Source organism: Alternaria metachromatica, assembly GCF_023757995.1.
Source record: "Alternaria metachromatica strain BMP 0045 chromosome Unknown scaffold_11, whole genome shotgun sequence".
Taxonomy (NCBI): domain Eukaryota; kingdom Fungi; phylum Ascomycota; class Dothideomycetes; order Pleosporales; family Pleosporaceae; genus Alternaria; species Alternaria metachromatica.
Genome location: NW_026055502.1, coordinates 563,517 through 589,301, shown reverse-complemented (window position 1 = coordinate 589,301; position 25,785 = coordinate 563,517). Strand labels below are relative to the sequence as shown.

Below are 25,785 nucleotides of genomic sequence, written 5' to 3'. Positions count from 1 at the left end.
ACCTGACACGTTTGATAGAACTCAACACCACAAGAAAGCACAATTGTCTATGAATGTCTAGTAATGCATTCTCCGGTTATCAGTGATCTCAATGTGTACCACTGTGATATCACTATTATGCTCGATCTTGACGATGAAGCTGTGATGAGGCTCCAGGGCTACATGCTGCTGATACCCCACACTCCGCCTAACGACATGACTGTATCCATCCTGTCCAATTCCCATGCCACATTCATCAATCACCTGCGAGGGTACCCTGACTTTGACGACTTGTGATCACATGATTTGTAGATTGTCAATGGTTCCTCCAGGGTTGTCATCAATGCAGTCTAGGACGTCCTCCGCGAACTCAGTGCTGCAGCTGCACGACTTCCAGCTTACAACAGTAGGGACGACACAGGCACGATGCATCCTTTGCATGCAGCATCCACCAGCTAACACAACTGACCATGCACTCTGCTAAAGCATGTTTCTCGGAGACATTGAGCTGATGCCTGACGCAGCCCCTTGCGCCGGCTTGCTTGTTTGCAGTATGACGATGGTTCCGACATGGCCACGCGATGCATTGGTCCGCGCGAACACATCAAGAAACGCAGCACAAGAAAAGAATATTCCCAATAACAAGCTCAAGTATCAATAGGGGTGATAGGCTGACCTGCACGCGGTGGTTCGTCATAGTGCTGGGGTTAGCGCTCCCTAGGTACCCCTCGGCGCTCGCGTCGCCTAGGTGATGTTGCTGGCCGTCAACACAGCTGTACACCGCCAGCACATCCTGGTTAACCGTCAACACCTGGCTCAGTCGCTCGACTGCATATCCGATATCCCCATATTCTTCCCCCACCCACATGCGAGCATTCGCTTTCTCGCTCAATCTGCCCGCCCCCTCCATTTCCCCTCGCTGAAGCAGTAAACACACGCGCCATGGGTGGTGCAGCGACGGAGCCGCCTTCGGTCTCCCTATCGTGTATGAGAATTGACTACTCCCTTTACCTCATCCATACTGACATTTGCAGTTGCCAACAATTTCTGGGGCAAAGATGACGCCGGCGTCGGTCCCATGCTCGACCGCATGCATGCGGCCAAGGTCACCAATGACGAACTCAAGAACTTCTACGCAGCCCGCTCCGCAATTGAAGAGGAATACTCGCGGAAACTCCTAAATCTCTCACGCAAGCCCCTGGGATCATGCGAAACCGGCACCCTACGACTGTCGTGCGATGTCATCCGAGCCGAGGTCGAATCCATGGGCAAGGCGCACCAGAGCATAGCACAGCAGATGAAGACAGAGCTAGAAGAGCCACTGGCCGCTTTCGCTGGTGGAATGAAGGAGCGCAGGAAGATTGTGCAGAACGGCATCGAGAAGTTGCTCAAGCTGAAGATGCAGCAGACGGCGACTGTCAACAAGGCACGCGACCGATACGAGCAGGACTGTCTCAAGATCAAGGGTTTCCTAGCGCAGGCGCACATGGTCATGGGACACGAGGAGCGCAAGAACAAGGCAAAGCTCGAGAAGACACAAATCAATCTGGCGACGACCAGCAGCGAATACGAGGCCGCGGTCAAGGTGCTTGAGGAGACCACTGGCAGATGGAACAGGGACTGGAAAGCCGCCTGCGACAAATTCCAGGATCTCGAAGAGGAGCGCATCGACTACACAAAGAGCAGTCTCTGGAACTTTGCCAACATTGCCTCCACAGTATGCGTCAGCGACGATGCCGGATGCGAGAAGATGCGCCTGTCCCTCGAGGACTGCGACGTAGAGAAGGACATCAGCGGCTTCATCAAGGAGTCCGGCACTGGCCAGGAGATCCCCGACCCTCCCAAGTTCATCAACTTTTGCAGAGGAGATGCCGAGACCTCATCACAAGTTGACGAGGACGAGAACTACTCAGTCGCCCAGTTTGCTAGGACCTTGAACCCATCCTACCGCGCTTCATCACCAGCGCCATCTACTTTCTCCTCGCACCACGATCCAAACAACCCACTAGTACGAGAGCTAGGTCTCCCACAGGAAACACGCCCGATCGCTCCTGACGATATACTACCGCGACAGTCCTTGGACCGTCCACCACAACGTCAGTCTATAGATATGCCTCGTCAATCTGTGGAATCGTTCAGACAGCCAGTGGAACCACCGCCTCCGCTCATGGATGAACCCCGCAGACGTGGAGAGTCTCCCCACCAACAGGCAGAATCTCCCCGACAGTATGCACAATCGACCCGGTCGCGTGCCCAATCCCGATCAAATGGGGACTACCAGCATCAGCAGGTCGAACCGCTGAGGCAACGTGCAGAACAGCCACAACAGCACGTGCAGCCTTTGAGGCAGCATACAGACCCACCAAGACAGCAGCAGCAGCACATCGAGCCTCTGAGACAACAACACCACATTGAACCCCTACGACAACATGTGGAGCCACCAAGGCAACCAGAGCCACAACAAGCCCCTCCATCCCCGCAAGTAGCACGCGCAGTACAGCCAGATCCTCGATTGGTTCAGGCACAGCAGCAAGCTCGGCAACAATACCAGCAGAGTCAAGTCCCGCACAACGACTATCCTTCGGATGGTATGACACAATTCTGCCGCATCGATGCGCCGTCTGATCGCAGCTCGATCCCAAGTCCCGCTCGACCTGCCAGTAGAGATTCACAGAGCGATTACTCCAACCCCACGTCTTTCTCAAGCATTGAGCCTCCGAGTGGTTCAGCCTCTCCTGGCAAGCCAATGCCGCAGTCGCAGTTACCTGAACCCAGCCCGATTGAAGAGGGCTCTGTGGCAAAGAAGAGGGGCTTCTTCAACAGCCCCTTCGCACGGAGAAAGAGCAAGCACGAAGTCGAGACCCCAGCAGCTCTTACTCCTGCCAATCGCAATCGGAACACATGGGCACCTCCCGCTCGCAGAAACACGGAGGAGAATACCAGCCCAACGAAGAGCTTTGCTACTAGAGCCGCTCCTCGCAATGCTATTCAGAGTCGCGCTCCTTCGCCCAGCCCTGAACCAGCTGATCCTCGCGCCAACTTCCAGCTCAATGTTGGTAACAATGTTTTCGACGTGGCCTCGCCGGACAAGAAGAAGCAACAAGAGCAGGAAGAGTCGCAAGAAGATCTTGATCCGATTGCGCAGGCTCTTGAGGAGTTGAGAGGTGTCACAAAGCAAACGTCTGTCCGTCAGCAGCCAGATGATCGCAAGCAGGCGTCTTCTCGCCAGACTGCTGATCGTTACCATGGTCTCGCAACGCCTGCTCCAGGTACGCCCGCGGTCGGATCGAAGCTGGCAGGTGGTGCACCTACTCCCCTTTCTAACGTCGACCTGAGCGCTGCAAAGCGAGGCACGCCTCCACCGACATACGAGCAGCCAAAACGCGAGCAGCCGCCTCCGCAGCCCCGTGAGCAGCCGCGCGAGCAACCACCCATGTCTCACCTGGGCGCTCCTAAGCCTGCGCATACTTCGCGCGCTATGCAGAAGACGACTCAGATGTATGTCAATCAGAAAGTGAGCATGTTCAACGGAAGTCAGGCGTCTCGATCCTCCAGCCGCAGCCCTACAAAGCAAGAGCCCCCACGGGTCGCGTCTCCGGCACAACCACCTCGAGCTATCAGTCCTCGACCAACCCCCCTCAATACGTCTCAGAACTCATACCGCTCATCTGGAGGGCAATCACAGCCATCATCGCCTTCGACATACCAACCTGCGCAACGACAGCAACCACCAGCATCGCAGCCTGCACCAAGAGCGCAACCCCAGGCACAGCCTGCTCCGCGTCAACAACCTGTAGCTCAACCTGCACAACGGCCGCAGCCTGCGCAACAACCAACTCCACGGCCGGCATCGAGGCTACAACAGCAGCAGCAACAACAGCAGCAGCAGCAAAGGCCTCAACAACAAGCCCCTCCCGCAAATTCATTCAGCCGGACAGCATCGCCAAATCCGTATGCGGCATCAAATGCTGGGGGTAGGCCCAGAGCACAGACAGCTACCGCCGCTGCACAAGCATACGGTACACCTGTAGGACGTAATTCGTACTCCTCGAACCGTGGCCCATCCCCCAGCGTCAACCCCACCCCACGAACTGCCTCGCCCCTTCCCCCACAACAGCCCCCTCAACCAGCCTACGCGCAATCGCAATCGCGCCCAGCCTCACGAGCTGCCCCCGTCTCACGAGCCGCAAGCCCCAACCCACAATTCCGCCAATCCCAAGAACGACCGCCCAGTTCCCACAGCGGCATGGCACTCGCACTCTCCACTGCAGGCAGCGAGCGCGGCGACGGCAGTGTTTACGGCGGAAGCCAGTACGGAGGCAGCGTACGTGGTAGGCCCGGTACTGCTTCTTCCGCCCGGCCTACGACAGCCAGTTCAGCTCGTCCAGGCACCGCTAGTACCGCCCGCCCGCAAAGCTCCTACATGGGCGGCGGCAGCGCAGGAAGCGAGTTCGGCTTCAGCGGCGGGTCTGGCGCTGGATCCGTCAGAGCGGAATCCAGGGCCAGGAGTAAGAGTTTGGCTGAGCCGAAGAATTATAATAGCCAGGGCAGGGTTATTTTGAACTACTGTAAGTTTTCCCTTTGATGTTGATGATGAAGGACGTCGGCTAACGATCACGACAGCGCGTGCAATGTACTCGTATGCAGCGCAGATTCCAGAGGAACTGGGTTTCCAGAAGGGCGATATCTTGGCTGTGCTTAGATTGCAGGATGATGGGTGGTGGGAGGCTGAACCTGTGGGTAACACGGGTCGACCTGGTCTTGTGCCGTCGAACTATCTGCAGCCGTGCTAAACTATGCGATTATCTGGATTGACGAGGTTTGAGAAGGATGGATGGAAGCATTTTGATGGTTTCGACCCATGCGTTTTGATCTAGCGATTTTGTTTGCGCATACCCTCGTTGTCTCGTTTGGCGTTCGGATTGTATGTATTGAACGATCGAACGAAGGGGATGTGCGATGAATTGGAGGGAAATGAGATGCAATGGTATCAGGCTTAGATAGCCAACGTAAATAGCATCCAACCGTACAACGAACAGAATGAGAAACTTGTACATGCCACTCTCGAACTGTTATACTCTCATGTGCTCCACGAGAAATTTCGAGCTAAGGCGAATTCGTGATCAGTACGTGATCGTAACAGATGTAGTTGGTTGGAACAGTGTCAAGATGAATGCTTGCTGTGTAAAAATGAAGTTTGGGTATCTACTTGACTGAACGCCTGTCATGCTCGCTTGCTGGTTCCCCGCAATATGCCATCCATCCATACGCCGTATCTCATGCCTCCACTTCTTGCATATCCCCTCCCCTCCCCTCCCCTCCCCCCTTATTCATAAGTATTCTCATACGGATCCGCATCATCAATATCCTCATCCTCGCCATTGTCAAAATACTGCTCCGCATTATAATCATCGTCGCTCTCCTCTGAATCCGTACTGGCGGCGCTCCAATTATCCTCCTCATCAACGGCATCAGGTTTCTCCTCGTCGATCTCGTCGTCTTCGGCTTCGGCGTCGTCGTCGTCTTCTTCGGCGCGCGCTTCCGCTTCGTTGGTGCGCTCTTGTTCGGATTTTATCAGGCGCTCGATTTGGGAGACGCTGCTTACTTTTGTTACGGCGAGGGTGCGGCGGGCGGGCTTTTTTGTATTGGAGGAGGTGGTGCTGGTTGTGCCGGTGAGGGTTGTGCGGAGTTCGGTGGGGAAGAGGTCGACGACTGCGTGGGGTGTTAGTTCCATATTGACGGTCGTGTGATGGTTTCGTGGAAACTTGCCGTATGGTCGCGCGTCTAGCTTTGGGAGGCGCCGGCGCACTTTTAGGTATTTCGCGGAGTAGGTCTGGTTGCCGGTGAAGGGGTCGAAGAGCGAGGCTTCGGTGGGGGCGGGCTCGTTGGCCTTGCGCTTTAGCCCGTTCTTCATGCCGTCGTTGAGGATCGTGTAGAAGGGGCCTTCGTGGATGCGGTCGCGGACTGCGAGGTGGTGCTTTACCATGGCTAGCTCATCGTCGGTTGGTGGAGGCGCTTGGGGAGGTGGTGCTTCCTGTGTGTGGCTTAGTGGGTGAATCAAAGATGCGCTCTTCAGTATCGTGCTGGTGGACTGCTGCGACTGCGATTGGCGAGGCATGGTGGTTGCGACAACATTATATAGACATGCGCAGTGCTAGTAGACATGCGCGATGCCGTAGAAAACATGCGCAGAGCAGTCGCGATGCGGCTGATGGGTATGCGAGGGAGAAAGGGAGATGCTCACTGGAAAGCGCTCGGCAGGGCCCTTCTGAATGTCGAGGCCAGTAAGATCCCAGTTGAGCTCCGTTCCCGCAATCGTCACGGTTCCTCGCGCGGGATTGAAGGCACCTCCGCGCGAACCTCCGCGGCCACCACCCCGTCCTCCTCTTGCTGGCGGCATATCAAGTTTCTTATATGTTATGAGTCGCTGCGTCTATAGTCGTTACTTTGCGCGGGACGATCGACCAGGCGTCTTGGAGCGAGAGTTTGGGAGAGTTGTGGAGTCAGAAATTATTTCGGTGCAGTTGCGACCGGCTTGCTAGGCTGAGCTCGAGGGTGGGGTCCCAATAGCGAACTTGCACCCGCAGCCCCGCCACCTCTACCCTAAACCCCGGTATTGAGGTGTACGACAATAGGAACGTTCGAAGGAATACCAAGTCATCTACAGTCCTGAACCGGATGCATATCGAGTCATAACGACCCAGCTTGAGATACAGCCGCAGTCTAAGCAGTCAGCACTCGCCATCACCGCGCATCAGGCTACAGGGAACGCGTGCCCCATACGCGCAATCACATGAGCGGCCTAGAACCTTCTCTTACACTATAACCGCCACGCTCGAGCCAGGACTACCATCGAGAACGTCGACAATCCAACTTCTTTAAGAAACACTACATCCAGATATCCAAAATGGCCGCATCGACTGCTACGCTCAGCGAGCTGTCAGAGCATCTACAGAAGGTCGACCAAGATCCTACCACTCCGCTCGACACAGATCTACTTGAGCGATGCGAGCTCTCCACCAACACTCCAGAATATCGTAGCCATATATGGAAAGAGACGAGGCCGCTCTTTCTGCAGATGGCGGCGTTACTACCAACGCTTCAACAAGACCCCACGCCACTCACCCACTTCATCATCAAGCTGGCGGAACCATATCGATTTGACGATATCAAGGACATTGACTTCGAAATCGGCCTGGATCTAAAAGCTACTCCATTTCACAGTCTCATCCTGACACTGTTAGAGAAGGCCACCACCAGTAGCACCGATGCTCAAGCACTTGCGAACCGGCCAGCAGTCATATTGGCCATCGTTCGTCTGTGGTTATGCACCCAAGATGCTGGAGTCGCTACACAAGCCGAAGAGCTTCTTACTTCGTTACTGGAGGTGTCGAAGAATGAGCCTGTATCGATAGACGGCAAGTCTTCGCTACATACGTATGGTACAGGTCCCATGTGGAGGCGCCTATTCAGCGACAGGGATATCAGTTCGCTGTACTACCGTTACACATCTCTCAAGGACCTCACATCGCCACCTCAACCACTTCTGAACAAACGTGACAAGACCATTTCACAGGCTAGACTACTGTCATGGCTACCGCGCGTCGCCGCTATGGACTGGAATGCCGTCACTTCCTCGTATGGTCTGGAAGCTGAAAAAGAAGTCGGACTGAAGGAAGGTCAAGGCTTGCTGCACTACGCTACACTAAAGATGGTCGACACAGAAGATGATATGCTCATGCATATGACCCTGCTCCAATTCTACAGCACATTGATCACCACGGTCAAAGCGAAGCCCCACCTCTCACACTACGACTCAAGTCTTGCTCTAGATTTCCTTATAGAAGAAGGCGTGCACAAAGGCATCGTCGACTTCCACACCTCAAACAACCCCAGCCTTGACCACTCTTTCTTGAGCAGTCGGACAGCCCAGTATATCAGCGACTACGCATCGCATTACCCAGAGAACTTTGAGAAAAGCAGCGAGATGCCCACTATCCGGAATTATGTACACCGCAACATTCGCAAGTGTGAAGCAAGCGACCTGAACATCATCGCTTCGATGCCTCGATCAACGCTTATACCGCAAAAAGCTTCAGGACCAGCCTGGGATGACTGTGTCATTACCGACATGCCAATCACGCGAACGAATCAAGATGCGCTCAAGACACTCGCAACCATCTTCCACGGTCCACCAAAAGAAGAGATCACGTTCCCACAAACCGAAACTATAGGTTCAGACAGCAAACGCACACAGACCGAAGCAGCATACGCTCGCCTCCTCACCGCCCTCTTCTACATGAAAAAGCCAAACATGTTCGCCGACATAACCACACACATGGAAACCATCGCCATGAAAGAGAATGCACTCGCGGCCCTGACTCTCGTTGGTGCCCTTATCACCTCGACTTGGTCGACCGAGCCACTCCCCAACATCCCCGCAAACGACCCAACCTACGCCCGTCTCAACGCCTTCCCCAAATCTGGTGTTGATCTGATCTTAGACCCCACGATCAGCGGTGGCGTCCTCCCTTCACTGCTGAAGCCTGCGACCACCTTTTCCAATCTCGTTGGTGGACGTGGCGATGCGGAGAACGCGGCGTATATCGTTGCGACGGCGAAGTTTGAGGTGTTGAAGACGCTGGGGCGAAAGTTGGAGCAGGATGGTGGCAGGCAGGATGTGCTGGCTATGGTGAGGAGGAGGGTTGGCGATGGAGTTTGGGGCGATAGTGGGAATGTGGGGAGTCGGATCGGGACGTTGGAGATGTGAGGGTCGAGTGTTTGTAGTTGAGAAGGATATGTTATGTGATGGAAATAAGTCCAAAATAGCACTTTTTTCAACTACTCTAGTGTTCTTAATCTTGTGTGATACTAGACAAGTACTCTCTTCGTAATACGAATGCGATTCAACCCAAAAGGCAACAAAAAAGAAGCGCCTACAGCCTTGCCCTAACAAATCCTTTTTCTATTAACAACCCACCGTCTCTGCAAGATAGCTATGCATACTTAGACGGTATCGTAAGCACTGTAGAGTTACTGATAGGATCGTGAATCTATGTGGGTGGGTACTCATGTGCGGTCACGTGACCCCACCCCTCACCCCCAAAAAATCACCAAAAAAGAATACCTGGGGTATCTGACTATAGCCAGACGAATGCTGAACAGAGTGGGACTCGAACCCACGCCACTTTCGTGACCAGGACGTCTATTATATAGACTTAACGTTAAGAAACCTTAACCTGGCGCCATAACCAGCCTGAGTTTGATGTTAGGAACGAATTTCTGAGATGGTGAATTGAGGGACTGCTTACTCGGCCATCTGTCCGTTGGTATCTGATTGGTTGATGGAGGAAACGAGAATTGCAACAAATATAATGCTGGTCGATGGTTGAAGGTGGTGGAGATGATGCGGTGAGAATTTTCGTGGTGGGGGCTGGGCCGCGGAGGAACTTGGAAGCTAGGGCGGCGGCGACGGCGAGATTGTGGGGACGGAATGCATCATGAAAAGGATACAGTCTTTCTTTGCGTGAATAAGAATTGAAAGGTTGCTTGCGAAATATGATCGTGGTGTTTGGTGCATTTCTTCTTTGGGCTGAAACTCGTTAGCGCGATGAGACGATACAACATCGATTCTCACGTCTTGAGCAGAAGGCAAGCGATTTCTTTGTAACAAAGCTCTATTGAGACTCTTCATATGGGTGCAGTAGAGTGCAAGACATTGAGTTGGTAACTATGAGCCCATACCAAATTGGAGATATTGAGGTCGTCCGTAGCAGGGTGGACGGGTGTCGGAAGATGGGGACAACACATGGGGAATAAGAGATATAGATTTGTACGGAGACTAGCGATTGTTATATGTCCGCAGAAGAGACCCCCGCCTTCGAAAACGTGCTACAAGTCGTGAATGAGGGTAGTTCCAAAGAGAGTAACGGCTCCGAAAAAAACGCGACTAATCATGTATGTTTTTTGCTAAAGTGCTTGAGCATGTTGTCCTTCCTTGGGTATGATTTCTTGCAGTCAGGTGCAAGGCATCGAAAGCAGCTCCGGGTTTCTGGCGACTCGTGACTTTGGCGGTGTCGCTCCAGATCTGCGCGTAGACCGAAGGTGCTCAAGCACCCGGGATGGGTACAGCGGTATCGCTTTTCATGTTTCCGGCGGATGTGAGTGCTAATATTGCGATGGTCAGTGCAGCTTTTATGAGAGTCGGGTTTTCTGTGCTTACTTTAGTTCATGTGTGTGCTGAAAGGTGTCGTCGCAGAAGCTGCAGTTGAGTGGCTGGACCGTGACATCCTTTCTTCTTTTGATGGTAATTTCCTCTTCATTTTCAAGAGTAACAGAGCGCGAAGAGAAATCCTGGGGAGTATGATCAACAATGGTATCGATGTTGTCCGTAGGGTATATTGAGTCACCCAAGTCGCTATCCGTAAAACTGCCGTTCGAGGACGACGACCAGTTCCCTGTAATAAGGGTACTTTCGCTGCTGATGGTTGAGTCTCGGAAAGGTACTTTAGAAACGTCCGATAAGTCCGAAATTGTAGCAGGAGAGGAAACAAGGCTGTAATTTGTGGGGTTGACTTGTGGCTGAATGTTGGAAAAGGCTTCCGAGGCTTGATTCAGCCGTGTCCCAGTCGCTGGCTCTTCCAGGCCTGCTACAGACAATTGATCGGGCGCCGAGTAGATTGATATGGGCTCGGGTACTCTCGTAGAGTCTGTGTCTGTGGTGGGCTCGCTTGGTGGTATGCCCGGACGCACGTATGGAGCATGAATGACGGGGTTGACGTTATACTCGACTTCGTAAGGCGAAACGAAACGCGAACAGCAGCAGATTCCACTGCTGGTAAGGTTACCTCCCCGTTCATCGTAAACATGCCTGTTTACACGACACGGACAAGGGGTGAGATAACGTGAAGTAGTCTGATACTGAGTGGAATAGGGCTCCTGTGAGATTACGAGTGGTGGCGAAGACTAGGAGGCTTCGCCGACCCAAGGGCTATTGAGTTAGACTCGGAGAAAACACAGTATCGGTTGGGGATGATGCGACAAGCACCTGTCGACAAGGACGAGGACTAGGCGATGATTAGCCAGAGGCTGTGCGGTCGTGAAGGGTTATAGCGTCAGTAACGGAGCTCAAAAGTAGAGTGATGGAAAGTTTCGCTCCAAAGCTTTGTCGCAATGATCAAAGATCGAAGAATTAGCAGTAGTTTATACCTATCGAACTGCCTGGAGGCGTACTATGCCTTGGGCTGAGAATGCTACTAGGTAAGCGGGAAGTTGTAGGGTAGCGGTCAGCCGCTCCGCACCTGCAGCACCTGATAGGTATGCGTTGGCGGAACATCCTGGTCGATTCTTATGGCCATGCTAATTTCAACCTTGTTGTATGCCTCCATTCTCGCGGCGTTGTGGCAGTATGGAGAAGGACGCGAGCTGAGCGGGACGGATGTCGGGAGGTCCGTGCTTCTGAGGCCCTTGTTCGCTTTAAGCCTGATTTTTGGGCAAGAAACACCTGCTCGCGCGCATGCGCGCGTCTCCACTCGTATCATATCTATCGTCAGCCACAACATCTCTCAATCGCGCCTATTGGGGCAACCTTTCTGCAATGACAGTAGCACCGCCGAAAGCGTCACCTACCCGTCTTGTACCGGTAGGCCACACACAAAGCTGGGATGCACAGCAACCGATACGCGCGCACGCGAGTCCTGATCGACAAATGTTTTCGCGATAAATGCTCTCATTATTGATTATGTCGACTAGATCATTACTGTAACGCTCTACTTCCTCGCGGCACCAGTACCCTCTGGCCAGAACTCATCCAGCCACTCGTACGGGTTCTCCGGAACATACTGGTTCAAGATCTCGCCCTCAAAGTCGGTAAGGTGGTCGCGTGTCAAGTTGTACAGCGCGTACTTCTCATCTGGTCCCGTTCCAACAGTGTATGGGACGGTCTGAACGTTGTTTCCGATCTCCTTGTCGACCCAGCGCTCGACGTCTACAACCTGCGCGTTCTTGATGCGGTACTCGTCGCCGTAGTTGGGTGAAATCTACCCATGTGTTAATAAGAAGACAATGAAAGAGGAAGACCTTTGGGGGGCTTACTATTCCCATCCTGGTGCCATTGACGGCAATGACGTTCTGGATGGTGACATTGCGCTTCGCCTGGTTCAAGCAGTTGCCGCACGACTGGTAGAAGGTGCCGAAAGTCTCGGCGTAGAATCCAGTGATGTTGAACTTTCCGCCTAGCGAGTTGTCCTGGAAGATCTTGTCGGTTGCGGATCGAGCACCGCCTCCGATCACGCGAAGTTGGGTGTTGAGGCCCTTGGACGTAAGGGCATCTTCGCACACGTCCTCCCACCAGACTATGACAAGAAATTAGTATGCTGGTCAGATCACCTCCGGTTGCGAAGCTTACCATTCTCGACCCATGCATCACCTAGCGCGTGGATGCCCTCGCTTTGGTGTTTTCCAATGACCACATTCCTAATTGTGGCACCAGGAAGAAGATTGAAAACAGCATCGGCATCTGTTCCTTCCGCCTGCTCGTTGCACGAGCCCTCCACGCGCTCATAACGCTTCATCTGCCCATCGAAGACCTGGCCGGGCTGAATGTACATGGTCTCGTTGAGGACAACCGTTTCAGTCGGTACCGGGAACTTGGTAACTGGGAAAGGGAATCGTGGAAGAGGTCGTGCACCGAGATCGCCCTGAGTGGAGTCTGCGCCTCCTTGTGGTCCATCGCCATTCTGACGACGGATCACTGCTGCCGATGAGAGCGCAGGAAGGAGAGGGAGGATAACGGAGGTAGAGAGCTTCATCGCGACGACTGGCTGTAAAGTATGAGGGTATTTGAGCTCTTTTGACTGAGATTCTAGGTCAATTGAAGACTGTCGAGATGCAAGAGAGGTACTTTGCATTGCTTGCAGCTGCCCTAGGTTTTATATCTCCCACAACACCGTCTCGCCGAGCTCTCCATTTGTCCAGAAGCCTCATCACGCGCATTCTTCTCACGCGATTCCACTTACAACCCTGGCGCGACCGTTTTCCATATGCTCGTGTAGCTGCACAGGGTCATAGCTTCCATAAAGCTACCCCGGCATCACCGCCTCCAAGCCAGCGGAAGAACTGGCATCCAGGTTGTTTCCGTGAATGACGACGCGAGAACGGTGGTGTAGCAAACTTGGCGCAGATTTAACCGATGTATCCCCAGACTATGAGATGCGTCGCCAAGTGAACGCCTCGTCTTGGTTACATTTTCCCACGAATAACCCCACGACTTGGCAACCTGCTTTCGCCAACCCCAACTTTCCTCCCCGCGTATCGTGGGTTACTTCTGCGGGGGACAAGGGTCTAATTTTCCTGCGCCCTGAGCGATCGTGGCTTGTAGTGGCTTGACGTACAGGATTGGATTGCCGCGGCCGCGCTTCGAAATCTTCCATCCTCTGTTGCGCAAAGAATCTCATGGTACGGGCGTGTTTGACTCGAAAACGAGAAGGATTCTACCCACTGGACGACGAAGGGCGATACTATCAGGACATGTTCGAGGAACGTGGATTAACATGACTTCATTGCCAACATGGTAAGCCTGCTGAACAACTACACAGCTGACGACAGTCGCATACCCAGCGACTTGAACAACAAGGAATGTTCAAACCCAGTTTTCAGTCATCTCTCGCAAGCCTTTCTCAAGACTATCCCATCTCGAGCCCGGTCCCTTCAGCCAGCTCATGATTTCCTCGGCCCTGGTATTTGGCAAACTCATTTTGTCAACGCCCATGCCCTCAATGTTATCCAGAAACTCCCTTTCGGGATACAGTGTACGCCATATATTCAACATCTGGTTGTAGCTCCACGGTTCTGCAAAGGCAAAGAGACGTTCATTTTCGACATCGCTGTGGATCAGCGCGGAGATGTGTACGAGCGCGCAGTCGACAGGATGGACGTACCATTGCGGACCAACGGAAGTTGTCCAAAAGTCGAGCTGTTTGCCTTCCCATGCAGCACGAGCCCAACCGATGGTTGAAGGGAAGCTTTGATGCTCGGGGATCACGACGGGGCCAAAATTGGCGTTTGGCAACTATTTGGGGTTAACGATGACCTTTCCAAAGCACTGAATTTTCTGCTCACAACGCGGTTGAACACGAAGCCGGGCTGATTATCTTCCATCCATTTCATCATCGCCTTCTCGGTCTCAGTCTTCATGGCGGCGTAGACAAACAGCCCTGGTTTGCCAGGCTCTTTCTCCAGAATCTTCAATGCTTCATCATTGTATGTGTTCTCATCGATTGAGAATTCCACATTTGGATGAGGAAACGTTGCGGCAAGGGACGACGAGGTGAAGACGAAACTTTTGCATGAGGGTACCTTCGCGCAAGCCTTGAGACCGTTTAGACCCGCCTTCACGGTAATGGAGATCGCTTCATTGACGTCGGAGATGCCTCCGATCGGAGAAGCGACATGGATGAAGCCTTCAATATCTGCGAATGAAGTTCCCCAATATTAGAAGTCAAGATATCACTAATGACATAAGGTTCGACGTACCATCAACGACATCGTCGTAGCACCCTTCGACTGTCATATCCGGCACCTCGACCAACTCAAATCTCGCCTTCTTGTACTTATCGTTGAAGTACTCGGTCATGTATTTGTGTTTCTCGGCATCTCTCACAGCACCGCGAACATTGTACTCTCGCTTCAGAAGCTGATCGACGACATGGCTTCCGACGAGCCCGTTGACGCCTGTTACAAACACTGTCGCACCAGGTGTGATGGCGACCGTAGGCATGGCGTCAAGTAAGGTCAATCGATGGTTGCAGTAGGCGAGGCTTGCGACATTGGCTTACTTTTGGGATATCCTGAGCGTGCTTTGGGACCTGCTCTTCGATCCCGCAATCCGCACTGATCTGAGAGCGAAAATGGGAAGGAAGATAAGAGTCGCAAGGCTAGGAAGTGCATTATATTCACTACAATGCATGTGGATGGCTACCACGTTACACAAGCTAATTGTTCTTGGAAAGGCGGGGTCGTCATGCTGGCTGCTGGACCGAACGAACACCAGCGACATACGCCTTCAAGCTTGAGAATACTCAATTCAAGGGCTCTAGTCGATGATTGCAGCCGTAACACTACACAGCCTCGCGGTTTGCACTCTGCAGACCGACTTTCAATGGCATCCAAGCTTTGAAGGTTTTGCAATGTCCATGCCAGATCGTACCCGACGAAAAGACCTATCGCACATACAAAATGCTGATCAGAATTACAACAGAAGTTTTGACTCTTTCCCGCGCTGTCTATCAATGGAAGAGACGAACGATGACTTCACGGAGTAGGCCGTCGCCTCGAATCATCGACTGCATCGTCTTCGACACGACTGCCGTTGAGCTTCTCGCAACCTCGATACTCACATGGAGAACAGCGTTCTTTCTGGAAAGCAGGCTTCAAATGTTGAACTATGACAGGTATGAAATATTCGAAAGAGATGCTAAGCGCATTCAATCTACCGTGTCAGCCCTTGGCGATGATCCAGTGCCGGCATCAACAAACGAGGCACGAAACGAACGCGATCGTCGATGGACAATCAGCCATTCATTCCCACGGCTGGATGTGAACGGGTGAGAGGACAAGGTGATAACCAGAGGAAACGGCACGTGGTCGATGAGGAGGCAAAGCCTGATGCTTCTACGGCTGGGTTCTTACCAACACAAGGATATGAGGGAATAGACGGCGTCAACGATGAAGAAAAAGAACATAATGGCGCACGGGTGGTGATGTTATTTCCGACGGCATAGATGGTCTCGAAGAAAAGTGGCAAGGTCAGCAGATGAAAAGAACGCGCACCTGAGGAGTACAAACTTCACAGAGATGTGTAAATCTGTCCGAATACTTCTTTGCGCATCGGCACGCTCAGAAGCCGAGGATGAAGATCGGTAGAGGATGTCTCAGATTTTCAAGGCGACACCAGAAAGATGAACAGAATGGCAGCCACGAAGCACGCGTAATTTTTCCGTACGGCATGATGACATGAGATCATCGCTGTCTACCCGTTACGGATGTGCACGTTTGTAAAACAAACTAAGCACTCCACGATGTCGACTTCTTCCACCGGTTGTAACCCGGCGGTACCTGGACCGCGGCTCACCCCACGACTTTGACGATCCAACTCCACGTCGCAAGGACGTACGACAGCCTAATCACTGGATCACGAGTACCAGATATTCCTCCCTTGCGCCTCTCAGAACAAGCCTTTCAATACTTTGATGCGTCTTTGAACAAGCATACCAAGCTTCTATTCTCCGTGAATCCTGAAGCTTGTCACACCCCTCTCATCTTGGCGAAATGAAGAAACATTACGCCGATCCCCACAAAACCCAGCCTAGTCGTTTCACTCCAACACCACGAACGGGCTCGAAACCGCTCACCGGGCTCGAGAGCAAGCCAAAAAGCGGGTCGACCATCTCGCTTGGACTAGCCGCCGCCCTCCGAAGGCTCCGATGACAGCACTGACAGCTCCAGATGCCGGAACGTCGCACATGCAACCCATCTCCCGTGTTTCTGGCTCACAGCCACTCAATATCACCGAGCTTCTCGGTAATGATCGTGAAACGGTGGGAACAATGCGGAGACTACGTGCCGCCACGCCGTCTTCTGGAATGTAGGTCTCGAACGGGTTGGAAGCGCAAGGACGTGACCCTTGGAGTACCTACTCTTACCATGACATGATAAAAGCGCTACCTACCCACCCTCACCAAAGTTCTCCATCACATTTGTGAAGTTTCAATCCTTTACTTCTTCTTGTGCTAGATCGCATTGTCACTCCTTCATCTATTCAAATCCTTACTTCCTTCGTCCAAACTTCGCTTCAATGGCTCGTTACTCCTTCGCATTCGCTGCTCTAGCAGCAAGCGGTGCCTACGCTGCGCAGAGCGCAGCCTACACACAGTGTGGTGGAAAGGGCTTCACCGGAGCCACCGCATGTGTCTCTGGATACCACTGTGAGGTCCAGAACGACTGGTACTCTCAGTGTGTTCCTGGTGCCGGTGCCGGTGCAGCAAGCCCTGTAGCAAGCCCTGTTCCTACAACCATGATGACTGCCACCAAGGCACCCGCTGCTAAGACCTCTTCTCCGGCAGCAGTAGCTGTTGCCGCTCCTAGCAAGGCTGCCGTCGCTGCCAACGCGGCAGCCAGCTCCGGAAAGACCCAGTACGCCGGTATGAACATTGCTGGTTTCGACTTCGGATGCGACACATCCGGATCATGCAGCGGAGCCTACGTCGACCCCGGTGCGAACGGAATCGCCCAGATGCAGCATTTCACCAAGGACGACAAGCTCAACATCTACCGTCTGCCCATCGGCTGGCAGCATCTGACCGGCAACACTCTCGGTGGTAACCTCGACGCCACCGTCAGCGCTGCCTACGACAAGCTCGTCCAAGGCTGCTTGGCCACCGGCGCAGTCTGCCTTCTCGACCTCCACAACTACGCCCGTTGGAATGGCCAGATCGTCGGCCAAGGCGGTCCAACCAACGCACAGTTCGCAGATGTCTGGACCAAGATCGCGACCAAGTACGCGTCCGAGAAGAACGTTGCCTTTGGCCTGATGAACGAGCCCCACGACCTCACCATGTCCACCTGGGCCGACTCGTGCCAGGCCGCCGTAACCGCCATCCGCAAGGCCGGCGCCAAGTCGCAAATGATCCTCCTCCCAGGTACCGACTACACATCCGCCGGTACTTTCCCCACCGCTAGCGGACCTTCCCTTCTCAAGGTCAAGGACGCCGACGGCACGACCGACAAGCTCATCTTCGACGTCCACCGCTACCTCGACAGCGACAACTCCGGCACCCACGCTGAGTGCACCAGCGACCACGTCGAGGACTCGTTCGTCCCGCTCGCTACTTGGCTCCGTGACAACAAGCGTCAGGCTATCTTGTCTGAGGTCGGTGGCGGTAACACTGTGTCGTGCGAGAAGGATGTTTGCGCTGCGCTTGACAGCTTGAACAAGAACAGCGATGTTTACCTTGGTTACATTGGTTGGTCGGCTGGTGCGTTTGATCAGAGCTACGTGCTTGGTTTGACGCCTAACGGCTCCACTGACCGCGAGTTGGTTACTAAGTGCTTCAGCCGTGCTTAGACTAGCTGACCCAGCTGCTTAAGCCCGGGTGGTGTGCGCATCTCATCGTTTTCGGTGGGCGACGCTTTGGTAGTCTTATTCTCTTCTTCTGTAGATCTTTACAATCAAACTTTTCTCAATATCTTCCATGATGTCAAAACCAAAGCAAAAAGAATCATGCTACTTTGCATTCGTCGTTTTGAATAGAGTGAACAATATCTTCCGAGGAATTCATGGATTCCACTTTCGTAAATATTTGCGTAGGCGAGCTGCACTTCGCTTTTCAACCTGACCGATAGGAGCGCTCTCACAACCAACAGCAACACATGATTCCAGGGCCAGGAAGATTTTGCAAAAAAGAAAACACCTCTCAGCACAGTTCCGATCATTGAAGTCCAGAAGCCATTTCTTGATCAAGTTTTGATAGCCTGCTAAGGATCTGGTGACGGCAGGCACAAGAACATGATTGTCTCGCTTTCGCTTTTTGAACAGCGAACTCAGTCGACACATTGAGATCATGTTCGCGAGTTTGAATTAAGCTCTAGTCCAGCCGAGAGCGAGGTCATCCAATGTCGCCGTATTTATTTGAGTAGATAGAGGATAGGGATAAGAGTGTCCGCATAACTTGGTATTGATATAGTTTTGAGGAGGACAGAAGGCGCCACCGACATGAAGAGAACACGGATCGGTTTTGGAGAAAGAAGATAAGTTATTGGAGTGAAAAAGAGAAGGAGGAGACCAAAGGAAGAGTATCTATGTGCACAGAGGCAGAGCAAGATCCATGTCGGAGATGTGGTGTTCGCACGGAGAAGAGAACATGATTTCGTCCTGTGTCTTTTTAGTTGAAATGCAAGGCTTTCGGGAACAAAGACATCATAGGCGCTCCACGGTGTTTTAGCGATAGAGGGTACAGCTCGAACCTTCCACATGACTCGGTTAAATCCCATTTTTGGACAACAGAGAAGGCGCCAGCGACATGGCTGCGAATGAACCGCGTTTTTGGAGAATAACAATAGTAGTTGATGGAATGAAGAGGAGAAGAGGGCGTCCAAGTGACAGGTATATATATGCAGGGGAAGAGACGGGCGGTATGTGACCTTGGCGTTCAGGAAGGACAGCCAACGTGAAGCCTGTACAGGTTGGTTTTGGATCGATTTGCATTTCTATCGAGGACGGAAACATAGTGTAAACTATTGGAGGATTCGATAATAGAAGGTATGGCTCGGGGCGTTCACATCGAGAGGTCGTCCCCAGTTTTCAGAAACCCAGAACGCACAAGCGACATGAGATTGTTCATATCCTTTTTTGAAGGGAGGAAGAGACTGTTGGAAGAAGGAGGAGAAGGGGGTAGCTATGTAGCAGATATATATGCGTAATAAGAGACGCACAGGCCGTGATCTTAGCGTTCAGGGAGGACGACGGCCAGCATGGAATGCGGGATACTTGGTTTTGAAATTATCTCCGATCTGCTCAAGGACGGAGACATGCGAAGAAGAACTCTCGTTTTTTGATAATTGTAGGTGTAGCTCGGAGCGCTCACATCGCAGTGAAATGTGCCTTTTTTGAACAGAGAGTCGCGCAACCAACATGATCCAACGAATTTCGTCTTTTGGAAAGACTGTCAAGTGTTGGTGTGATGAAGAAGAGTAAGAGGCGTTCAAGTGGCAGGTATTTATGCTCCAGAAGACCCGTGCAACATAGCTTTTTCGATGGTCGCATTTATCGTCATCGGCAGTTGACCTCGTGTTTTTGGAAGTCATATTCCGTTTCGATCGATTCTTTTCGACAGCAGGCGAAAGACATTTGTCTTGTCTCTTGAACTTTTGGATAGAGAAGATAACCAAGATATCTCTCATTTCAAAGATGTTCGCGGCCCGTCTGAGGAGACAGACATCGGCTTGGGGTTGACAGTTTTTGATAATACTCTAGGTAACAGGCAAGGTTTGGAGCGACAACATAGAGAGAGATCGAGAAACTTTTGAGAGACTCGGAAGAACGACTCAGACATGAACCAGTTGAGTGTCATTTTCGGTAAATTGAGAATGGGTAGGAATATGAAGAAGAGTGTGAAAGGTGCGAGCGGGTAGATATTTATACCGACACCGAGACGCTATGCGGTATCGCTAGTTGCGGAGGCAGCGCCGCTCATGAAATAGTTGAGGTCTTCTTTCTGATCTCCATAAGTGGACTGTCCTGTCTTTTTTGGTGACAGCAGGCGAAAGACATAGCTTCTTCGAATACCCGTTTTCGCACAGAGAGGACCATCGATGAAAGCACTTTGCGTTTTGGTAAAGGTTGCAGATCGCAGCGGGTGGAACATGAGTAATAGAGACTATACTTTGGAAAGTAGAAAACACGGCGCGGAGTTCTCATACTCTATCATTGCTCCCGTTTTGATGGAAGAGAGAACGTCCTCTCCACACATGCGATCTCGATCCATGGGTTTTTGGAAATTGAAGGAATGGTTGTAGATGTAAGGAAGAGAGTCAGAACTCAAACAGGAGCTATTTATATGCAGATGAAGACGCACAGGCCGTCATCTCGTCGCACAGATTGTGGAAAAGTGATGATGGCGATGATCACCACCGACCGGAGAAGCTACGCCCCTGCTGTGAAGAATGGAGGGGATCACTGTCTACTTCCGAGTCACAGTATAAGGACGCTTGCTTTAAAGCGCATGAGAAAGCTGATGAAGACAGGCGTGTGTAATACAAGTAGATCATATGAGTTCCGTCCGACTGGCGGTGTTGCGAAGTACGACATCGTCTGTCCTATTCCATAGATCTCGGTAGCCTGCACATCTCACAACAGCCTCCCCACGTGCGAATCCTCAAACCGAAGTGAAGTGCTTAACATAATTTTTTCATTTGTTTTCCCTCTTTTCAATCTAAATGACGAAGATGCTAGCAACACTGCCATCCCTTCACACCCATCCAAGCATATACACATCCCCCCTGCATACCCATCTTTACCTCGAAGCAATCCAAGTATTACATATCTTTATACTCTCGAGCCGAATGCAGAACACCATTGTTTCCAATCAAAGCCCATATAACAACTCCCAAACACCAGATGCCTCAATGGCCCCAAAAAGATTGTGACGATGCTCCGTATATCACTGCCCACCAGAAAGCGCCCGAATCTTTTTGTAAATGAGTGGCGAAATATGGACAGATGTGAAGATTGGCGTAAAAAGAAAGTGTGTTGTGATATGCCGTAATCGTGAGCGGTGAAGCGTCGAGTTCTTGCGTTTTATCGGATTTGCGTTGTCGTAGATCTACGTGTACGTGTATCGAAAAGGCGCTTCATCTACCAGACACCAAACTGGTACGTGAAGTAAAGCATAGAGCCAATCGTCGTACCAGTAGTAAGCAGCATAGCAGCAAGCGTCTTCTTCTCAGAAAGCGAAAGCGCGCCGTTGCAGTTAGGGCACGTGTATCCATCCTTGAGCGAAATGTACTCCTGCGGCAGGTACATGCCAAACGTGAATCCAGTGAACGCTCCAAGATATCCGGGCCTTGGGGCTGCAGTAGCGCTAAGATCCGAGTCGTAGATGAGCAACTTGTAGTTCTCGGTCAAAAACGGTGCCTGGCCATCAGGCGTGTGCTTGGTATCCCAGAGAACCTCAGTTTGCTTCGCGGAGATGTTGACGGCGATGGTGTAGGTGGCTTGGTTGGCGGTGCAGGAGGCGAGGACGTCGATGGCCGAGGGGGTCACGGAGAGGGAGGTGTAGTTCCAGGCGAAAGTTACCCAGTCGCCGACTTTGTAGAATTGTGTTCCGGCCAGAGCGTTGGGGGTCACCATTGTGAGGCCACCGGCGGGGAGGCGGGCGTCGAAGCTGGTGGACTTTGAGCCCTTGCCGGTGGTCTTGGAGCCGCTGGGCTTTTGGGTGCCGCTTGCGGTTTCCTTTGCGGTGCCGGAGGACTTGTTGTCGTCGTTGTTGTTATTGTCGTTGTTATCGTTGTTGTTGTCGCCGCCTGTTTCGGTGGGTTTGTCCGCTGCGGATGTCTTCGCGGGCTGTGTGCTGGCGGGTGCGTCTGAGGCGTTGTCGTTGTTGTTATTGTTGTCTAACCATGACATTAGTACTCAACCATCTAATCCTGAGTATGCTCAAACGTACTGTTATCCTGACGTCCCATGAGCACGTTCTTGACATCAGTCAACCCATGGATATTGTCGAATGCATGCTTGACGTTCATGGCATGCGTAACCGACGACATGGCCACCACGGCAGCGAGAAGCTGAGACGGCCTCATCTTGTCCGAAAGATGCCTAAAACAAGTCTCCTTTGGTCCTTCGAAGCCCCAAAAACGTGTGTACCGGCTAAAAACTCGTTTCGCAAGCGGGAAGAGTTCCTCGTGGAATCTCAGGTATCGTACAACTCTCAGGCGTGACGGGACGGGAGAGAAGAATGAGCTCCGGAGGCGACGCGACACAAGTATTACGCGGAGAAACGACGAATGGATATTACAGTTAACACCTCTCCGTCCGTATAAACGAGCGACTGGCGAAGGGTGAAGATAGGCGACGGGTTCGAGGTAAGCGATAAAGCGATTGATGGTTTTTGTCTCAACGGCGGAAGTGAAAGGAGAGGTTTGATGGTCTCAGCTTCGACTTGTTAGCCCAGCCCAGCTCAGCAGCACCAGCCCAGCGGCGGGCGGCGGCGAATGGGATACAAGCAGGGGGCAGCCCGAGAGACACTAGCGCTAGAGGGCAATGCAACCCTAAATATAACATGAGGGCTCCGCAACACGATATTGTTCCGAGGGAGACATCAATGCGCGCATCGTATTCTGGGCTTGGACGTTACGAAGACAGGTCTTTTCGAGGAGGTGGGTATGTCATGGACCGTCACTGCTATACCTCGTGAGAATATCGTGGAGTCGACGGGCTGCTTACACGGCCTTGTCATGCAGCGTTGCGCGTTCCACGCACGAAAACGATATTCTCGCACGTCCGTTTCCCGAGCGATGGGCGGGCGGCGCAGCCATCATCGACTTGTGGTCTGGCCACTCACATCCCGCCTGCTGCACCTCCGCTGCAAACATCACAACACAGCACACATCAGGTCACCTCACCTCATATTCATCTTTGCCATCGTCGCGATTGCCATGCGGTGAATAACACATAAACAGCAGTCGGTCCGCGCATTACTCACTGAAACCGTTGACTGCGAAGATTTGGCCAGGGTCCCCCTCGTCGATCGAGCCTCACGCACCAGGGTCTAGAAAGGAGATCTGTGGGTATGCCCGATGAGGTCGATCACCCAAATCTTGGTAGGCGGGTTTACCATCTTTCTTTTATTCGCACTCAATTATCTTGCGATAGTCTGGTCGTAAGTACTGTGAGTTTAGGTATTGGGCGGGTGTTCGCTATTTGGTCACGCTGGATTACCGAATGGTATAGGGAGTGGCAACCGGGTGCCCATGACCCACGTGATTCCAGCACCACGGTACTTTTCGATATACATATTTGTCATGGTAGCTGGCAGTCGAACAAAAGCATGGTTTCGTCAGCTTGTTGGTTCCGAGAATGACTGTGCATAATGAGCGTCACATCGATGCGAAGTGACTTGTCCAAGTCCACCTAACACTCAAGTATCGAATCGTATTACATCTAAAAGGGTATCCGCATATATCCAACCCTCCATATGAAGTCAACCGAAAGTATAAATCAGAAAGTCTAAGGAAACATTGCGCGCTTAATCAACTTTTCGTCACCGCCTTCCCTCCCACCACGCCTTGTCCTTCTCCCTGCGATGCGGCATACTCTCCCTGATATCCGTCTCTCGATCACTCGCAAACTCGACACTGCGCGCGCGACTCCTACTGCGCGGTCTCTCAATCTTCGTCGTGCTCCTCCGACTAGGCGGCGCGCGGTCTTCGGCGGGGAACGTCGACCGCGGAGAAAACGTGTCCCTCCTCGCTTTGCGGGTAGAAGTGGGACTCGTGAGTCCGCCGCCCACTTTGCTGTTTGAGAAATCCGCGGAGAGAGGCCGCGCAGTACGGCGTTTACTCCGCGTAGTGGCAGTGGCAGGTGGCTTTTTGATGTAGTCGTAGGTTGCTGGATCACGTTTTGCGAGTTCGCGTTCTAGGCGCCAGAGAGGGGCTTCGGGGAGGACTTTGACGGCCATGGTGTCTCTCCATTTGATCTTCCAGTAGACTTCTGCGTCGCCGGCTCGGGAGTTGTTGGCGCCGTAATCGACGACGAGTTTGTAGCTGTCGGTTAGGGCGCGAGCTTCGTAGAGGCCGCGGTCTTGGATTCCGGGGCCTTCGAGTCGGTAGCGGGTGCGGACTGAGGGGTGGATGTATTCGTTGGTTTGGCGGAGGGGTCGTTCTGTTGAGCGGCCTGAGAAGGGGTCTACGGAGGTGTATTGACCTGGCTTGCGTTGCTAGTATTTCCGTCAGTACGCATGCGTATACTTGCAAGAAATTGAAACTTACAGTACTACCACCGATCGCAAAGGCGCCCTTCAGCTCGCTATAGATCTTGCCAAAACTCCACGGTCTGATCGCACCCTCCTCTTTCTTGTAGTACTTTTCGTTCAAATCGTCTTGTTCAAACAGATACTCAGACCGCAGATCCAGGAATGGCTCAAGTTGACTCATCATCCACGCAAGACTGATATTCGCAATCTGCATGTCGTCGTAGCCACCACCAACGTTTGCGTGCGCACCTGGGAACCATACTTGGCGGAGCGTCGTTCGATTGCCCTCGGGCTTCTCCCAAACGGCAGGCGAAAACGACGACCGATTCTCATCCAGAGCCAACGCTTGAAATGCATTCTCGATGCAATTAGACAGCTTGGTGTCGTAGAAAGTCGTTGCTTTTGACTGCTTCATCTGTAGACCCAGGCGCTGCAGCTTCCCGATCCGCGGTATGCCGAGACTGCCAACGGTGTCCCACACCGCTATGCACTTGATTGGAATATCCAGTCTAGTCAATCCTCTGCGTTCCAGTTCCTCTGCGTATCGTGGGTCATCTGCGCTTGGTTTCCGCGGGAAAGGTACGTCCTCGTGCTTCGGGCGATAGTCTGGGTTCCGCCGATTTTGGACATCTTCATACACTTCTGGTAGCGTGTTCAAGCCCTTCTTTGTGAGAAGACCAATCTCTCCGATCAAGCCGCCGATGCTACGCGCGGTAAACGCGCCTCTCGAAAACCCTAGCAAGAAGATTTCGTCTCCTGGGTGATAGTTGTTGGCAAGAAACGAATAGGCTTCTCGAACATCATCGCTCAGGCCCTTGCCCGTAGCACCCCCAACCAATCTCGAGAGCTTTCCGCCTTCGGTCCCAAGACCTTGGTGATAGTTGACAATCTGCTGGATACCGTCCTGACTGACTGCCTTGATGGCTCTTGATATGCGAGTGATGTTGCTTGGGATGGAGAGAGTACCGTTCTTGGTTCCATCGTCCGAGTTTAGCCAGGTTCCGTCACACGCAACGATCAACCTCTTGAACATCCCCCGTCCACCGCTGAGTCCAGGTGCGTCGACCATGGGTTCGCGCATGCTACGCACGCTTCTGCTCCTTGCGCGGGGTGCTGGTGCTGGCACATCAATGATGAGTGGTGATTTAGCCCCACTTCGCGGAACATCCACAACGATGGGCTGTGATGTTAACGGCGCTCTTGTGCTCGGCGCCCGACTTCTGCTCCGCGCTCGGGATAGTGCTACAGACATTCTTTTCTTGAGGTTCCTGGCTCTTTC

At 52.6% G+C, this 25,785-nt stretch overlaps 8 protein-coding genes across 8 annotated transcripts; 3 read left to right on the top strand and 5 right to left on the bottom strand.

Moving 5' to 3' along the window:
* Positions 1-921: 921 nt before the first annotated feature.
* On the top strand, positions 922-4,772 carry J4E83_005643 (uncharacterized protein; the record flags this gene model as incomplete). Its single annotated transcript, XM_049332561.1, has 3 exons — positions 922-964; positions 1,014-4,547; positions 4,603-4,772. 3 exons carry the CDS (start codon positions 922-924, stop codon positions 4,770-4,772), a joined length of 3,747 nt encoding a protein of 1,248 aa, XP_049188369.1.
* A 533-nt stretch (positions 4,773-5,305) lies between these two features.
* Positions 5,306-6,379, bottom strand: J4E83_005642 (uncharacterized protein; the record flags this gene model as incomplete). The annotated part of the gene is made up of 2 exons (XM_049332560.1): positions 5,306-6,013; positions 6,224-6,379. 2 exons carry the CDS (start codon positions 6,377-6,379, stop codon positions 5,306-5,308), a joined length of 864 nt encoding a protein of 287 aa, XP_049188368.1.
* Positions 6,380-6,886: 507 nt separating this feature from the next.
* J4E83_005641 (uncharacterized protein) lies at positions 6,887-8,749 on the top strand (the record flags this gene model as incomplete). Its single annotated transcript, XM_049332559.1, has 1 exon — positions 6,887-8,749. One exon carries the CDS (start codon positions 6,887-6,889, stop codon positions 8,747-8,749), a length of 1,863 nt encoding a protein of 620 aa, XP_049188367.1.
* A 2,998-nt stretch (positions 8,750-11,747) lies between these two features.
* J4E83_005640 (uncharacterized protein) lies at positions 11,748-12,788 on the bottom strand (the record flags this gene model as incomplete). The annotated part of the gene is made up of 3 exons (XM_049332558.1): positions 11,748-12,017; positions 12,073-12,332; positions 12,386-12,788. The coding sequence occupies 3 exons, from the start codon at positions 12,786-12,788 to the stop codon at positions 11,748-11,750; spliced, it is 933 nt and encodes a 310-aa protein (XP_049188366.1).
* An 830-nt stretch (positions 12,789-13,618) lies between these two features.
* Positions 13,619-14,755, bottom strand: J4E83_005639 (uncharacterized protein; the record flags this gene model as incomplete). Its single annotated transcript, XM_049332557.1, has 3 exons — positions 13,619-14,047; positions 14,098-14,447; positions 14,512-14,755. 3 exons carry the CDS (start codon positions 14,753-14,755, stop codon positions 13,619-13,621), a joined length of 1,023 nt encoding a protein of 340 aa, XP_049188365.1.
* A 2,076-nt stretch (positions 14,756-16,831) lies between these two features.
* On the top strand, positions 16,832-18,100 carry J4E83_005638 (uncharacterized protein; the record flags this gene model as incomplete). Its single annotated transcript, XM_049332556.1, has 1 exon — positions 16,832-18,100. The coding sequence occupies one exon, from the start codon at positions 16,832-16,834 to the stop codon at positions 18,098-18,100; it is 1,269 nt and encodes a 422-aa protein (XP_049188364.1).
* A 3,288-nt stretch (positions 18,101-21,388) lies between these two features.
* J4E83_005637 (uncharacterized protein) lies at positions 21,389-22,335 on the bottom strand (the record flags this gene model as incomplete). Its single annotated transcript, XM_049332555.1, has 2 exons — positions 21,389-22,146; positions 22,200-22,335. The coding sequence occupies 2 exons, from the start codon at positions 22,333-22,335 to the stop codon at positions 21,389-21,391; spliced, it is 894 nt and encodes a 297-aa protein (XP_049188363.1).
* Positions 22,336-23,795: 1,460 nt separating this feature from the next.
* Positions 23,796-25,575, bottom strand: J4E83_005636 (uncharacterized protein; the record flags this gene model as incomplete). The annotated part of the gene is made up of 2 exons (XM_049332554.1): positions 23,796-24,470; positions 24,523-25,575. 2 exons carry the CDS (start codon positions 25,573-25,575, stop codon positions 23,796-23,798), a joined length of 1,728 nt encoding a protein of 575 aa, XP_049188362.1.
* Between the last annotated feature and the right edge of the window lie 210 nt (positions 25,576-25,785).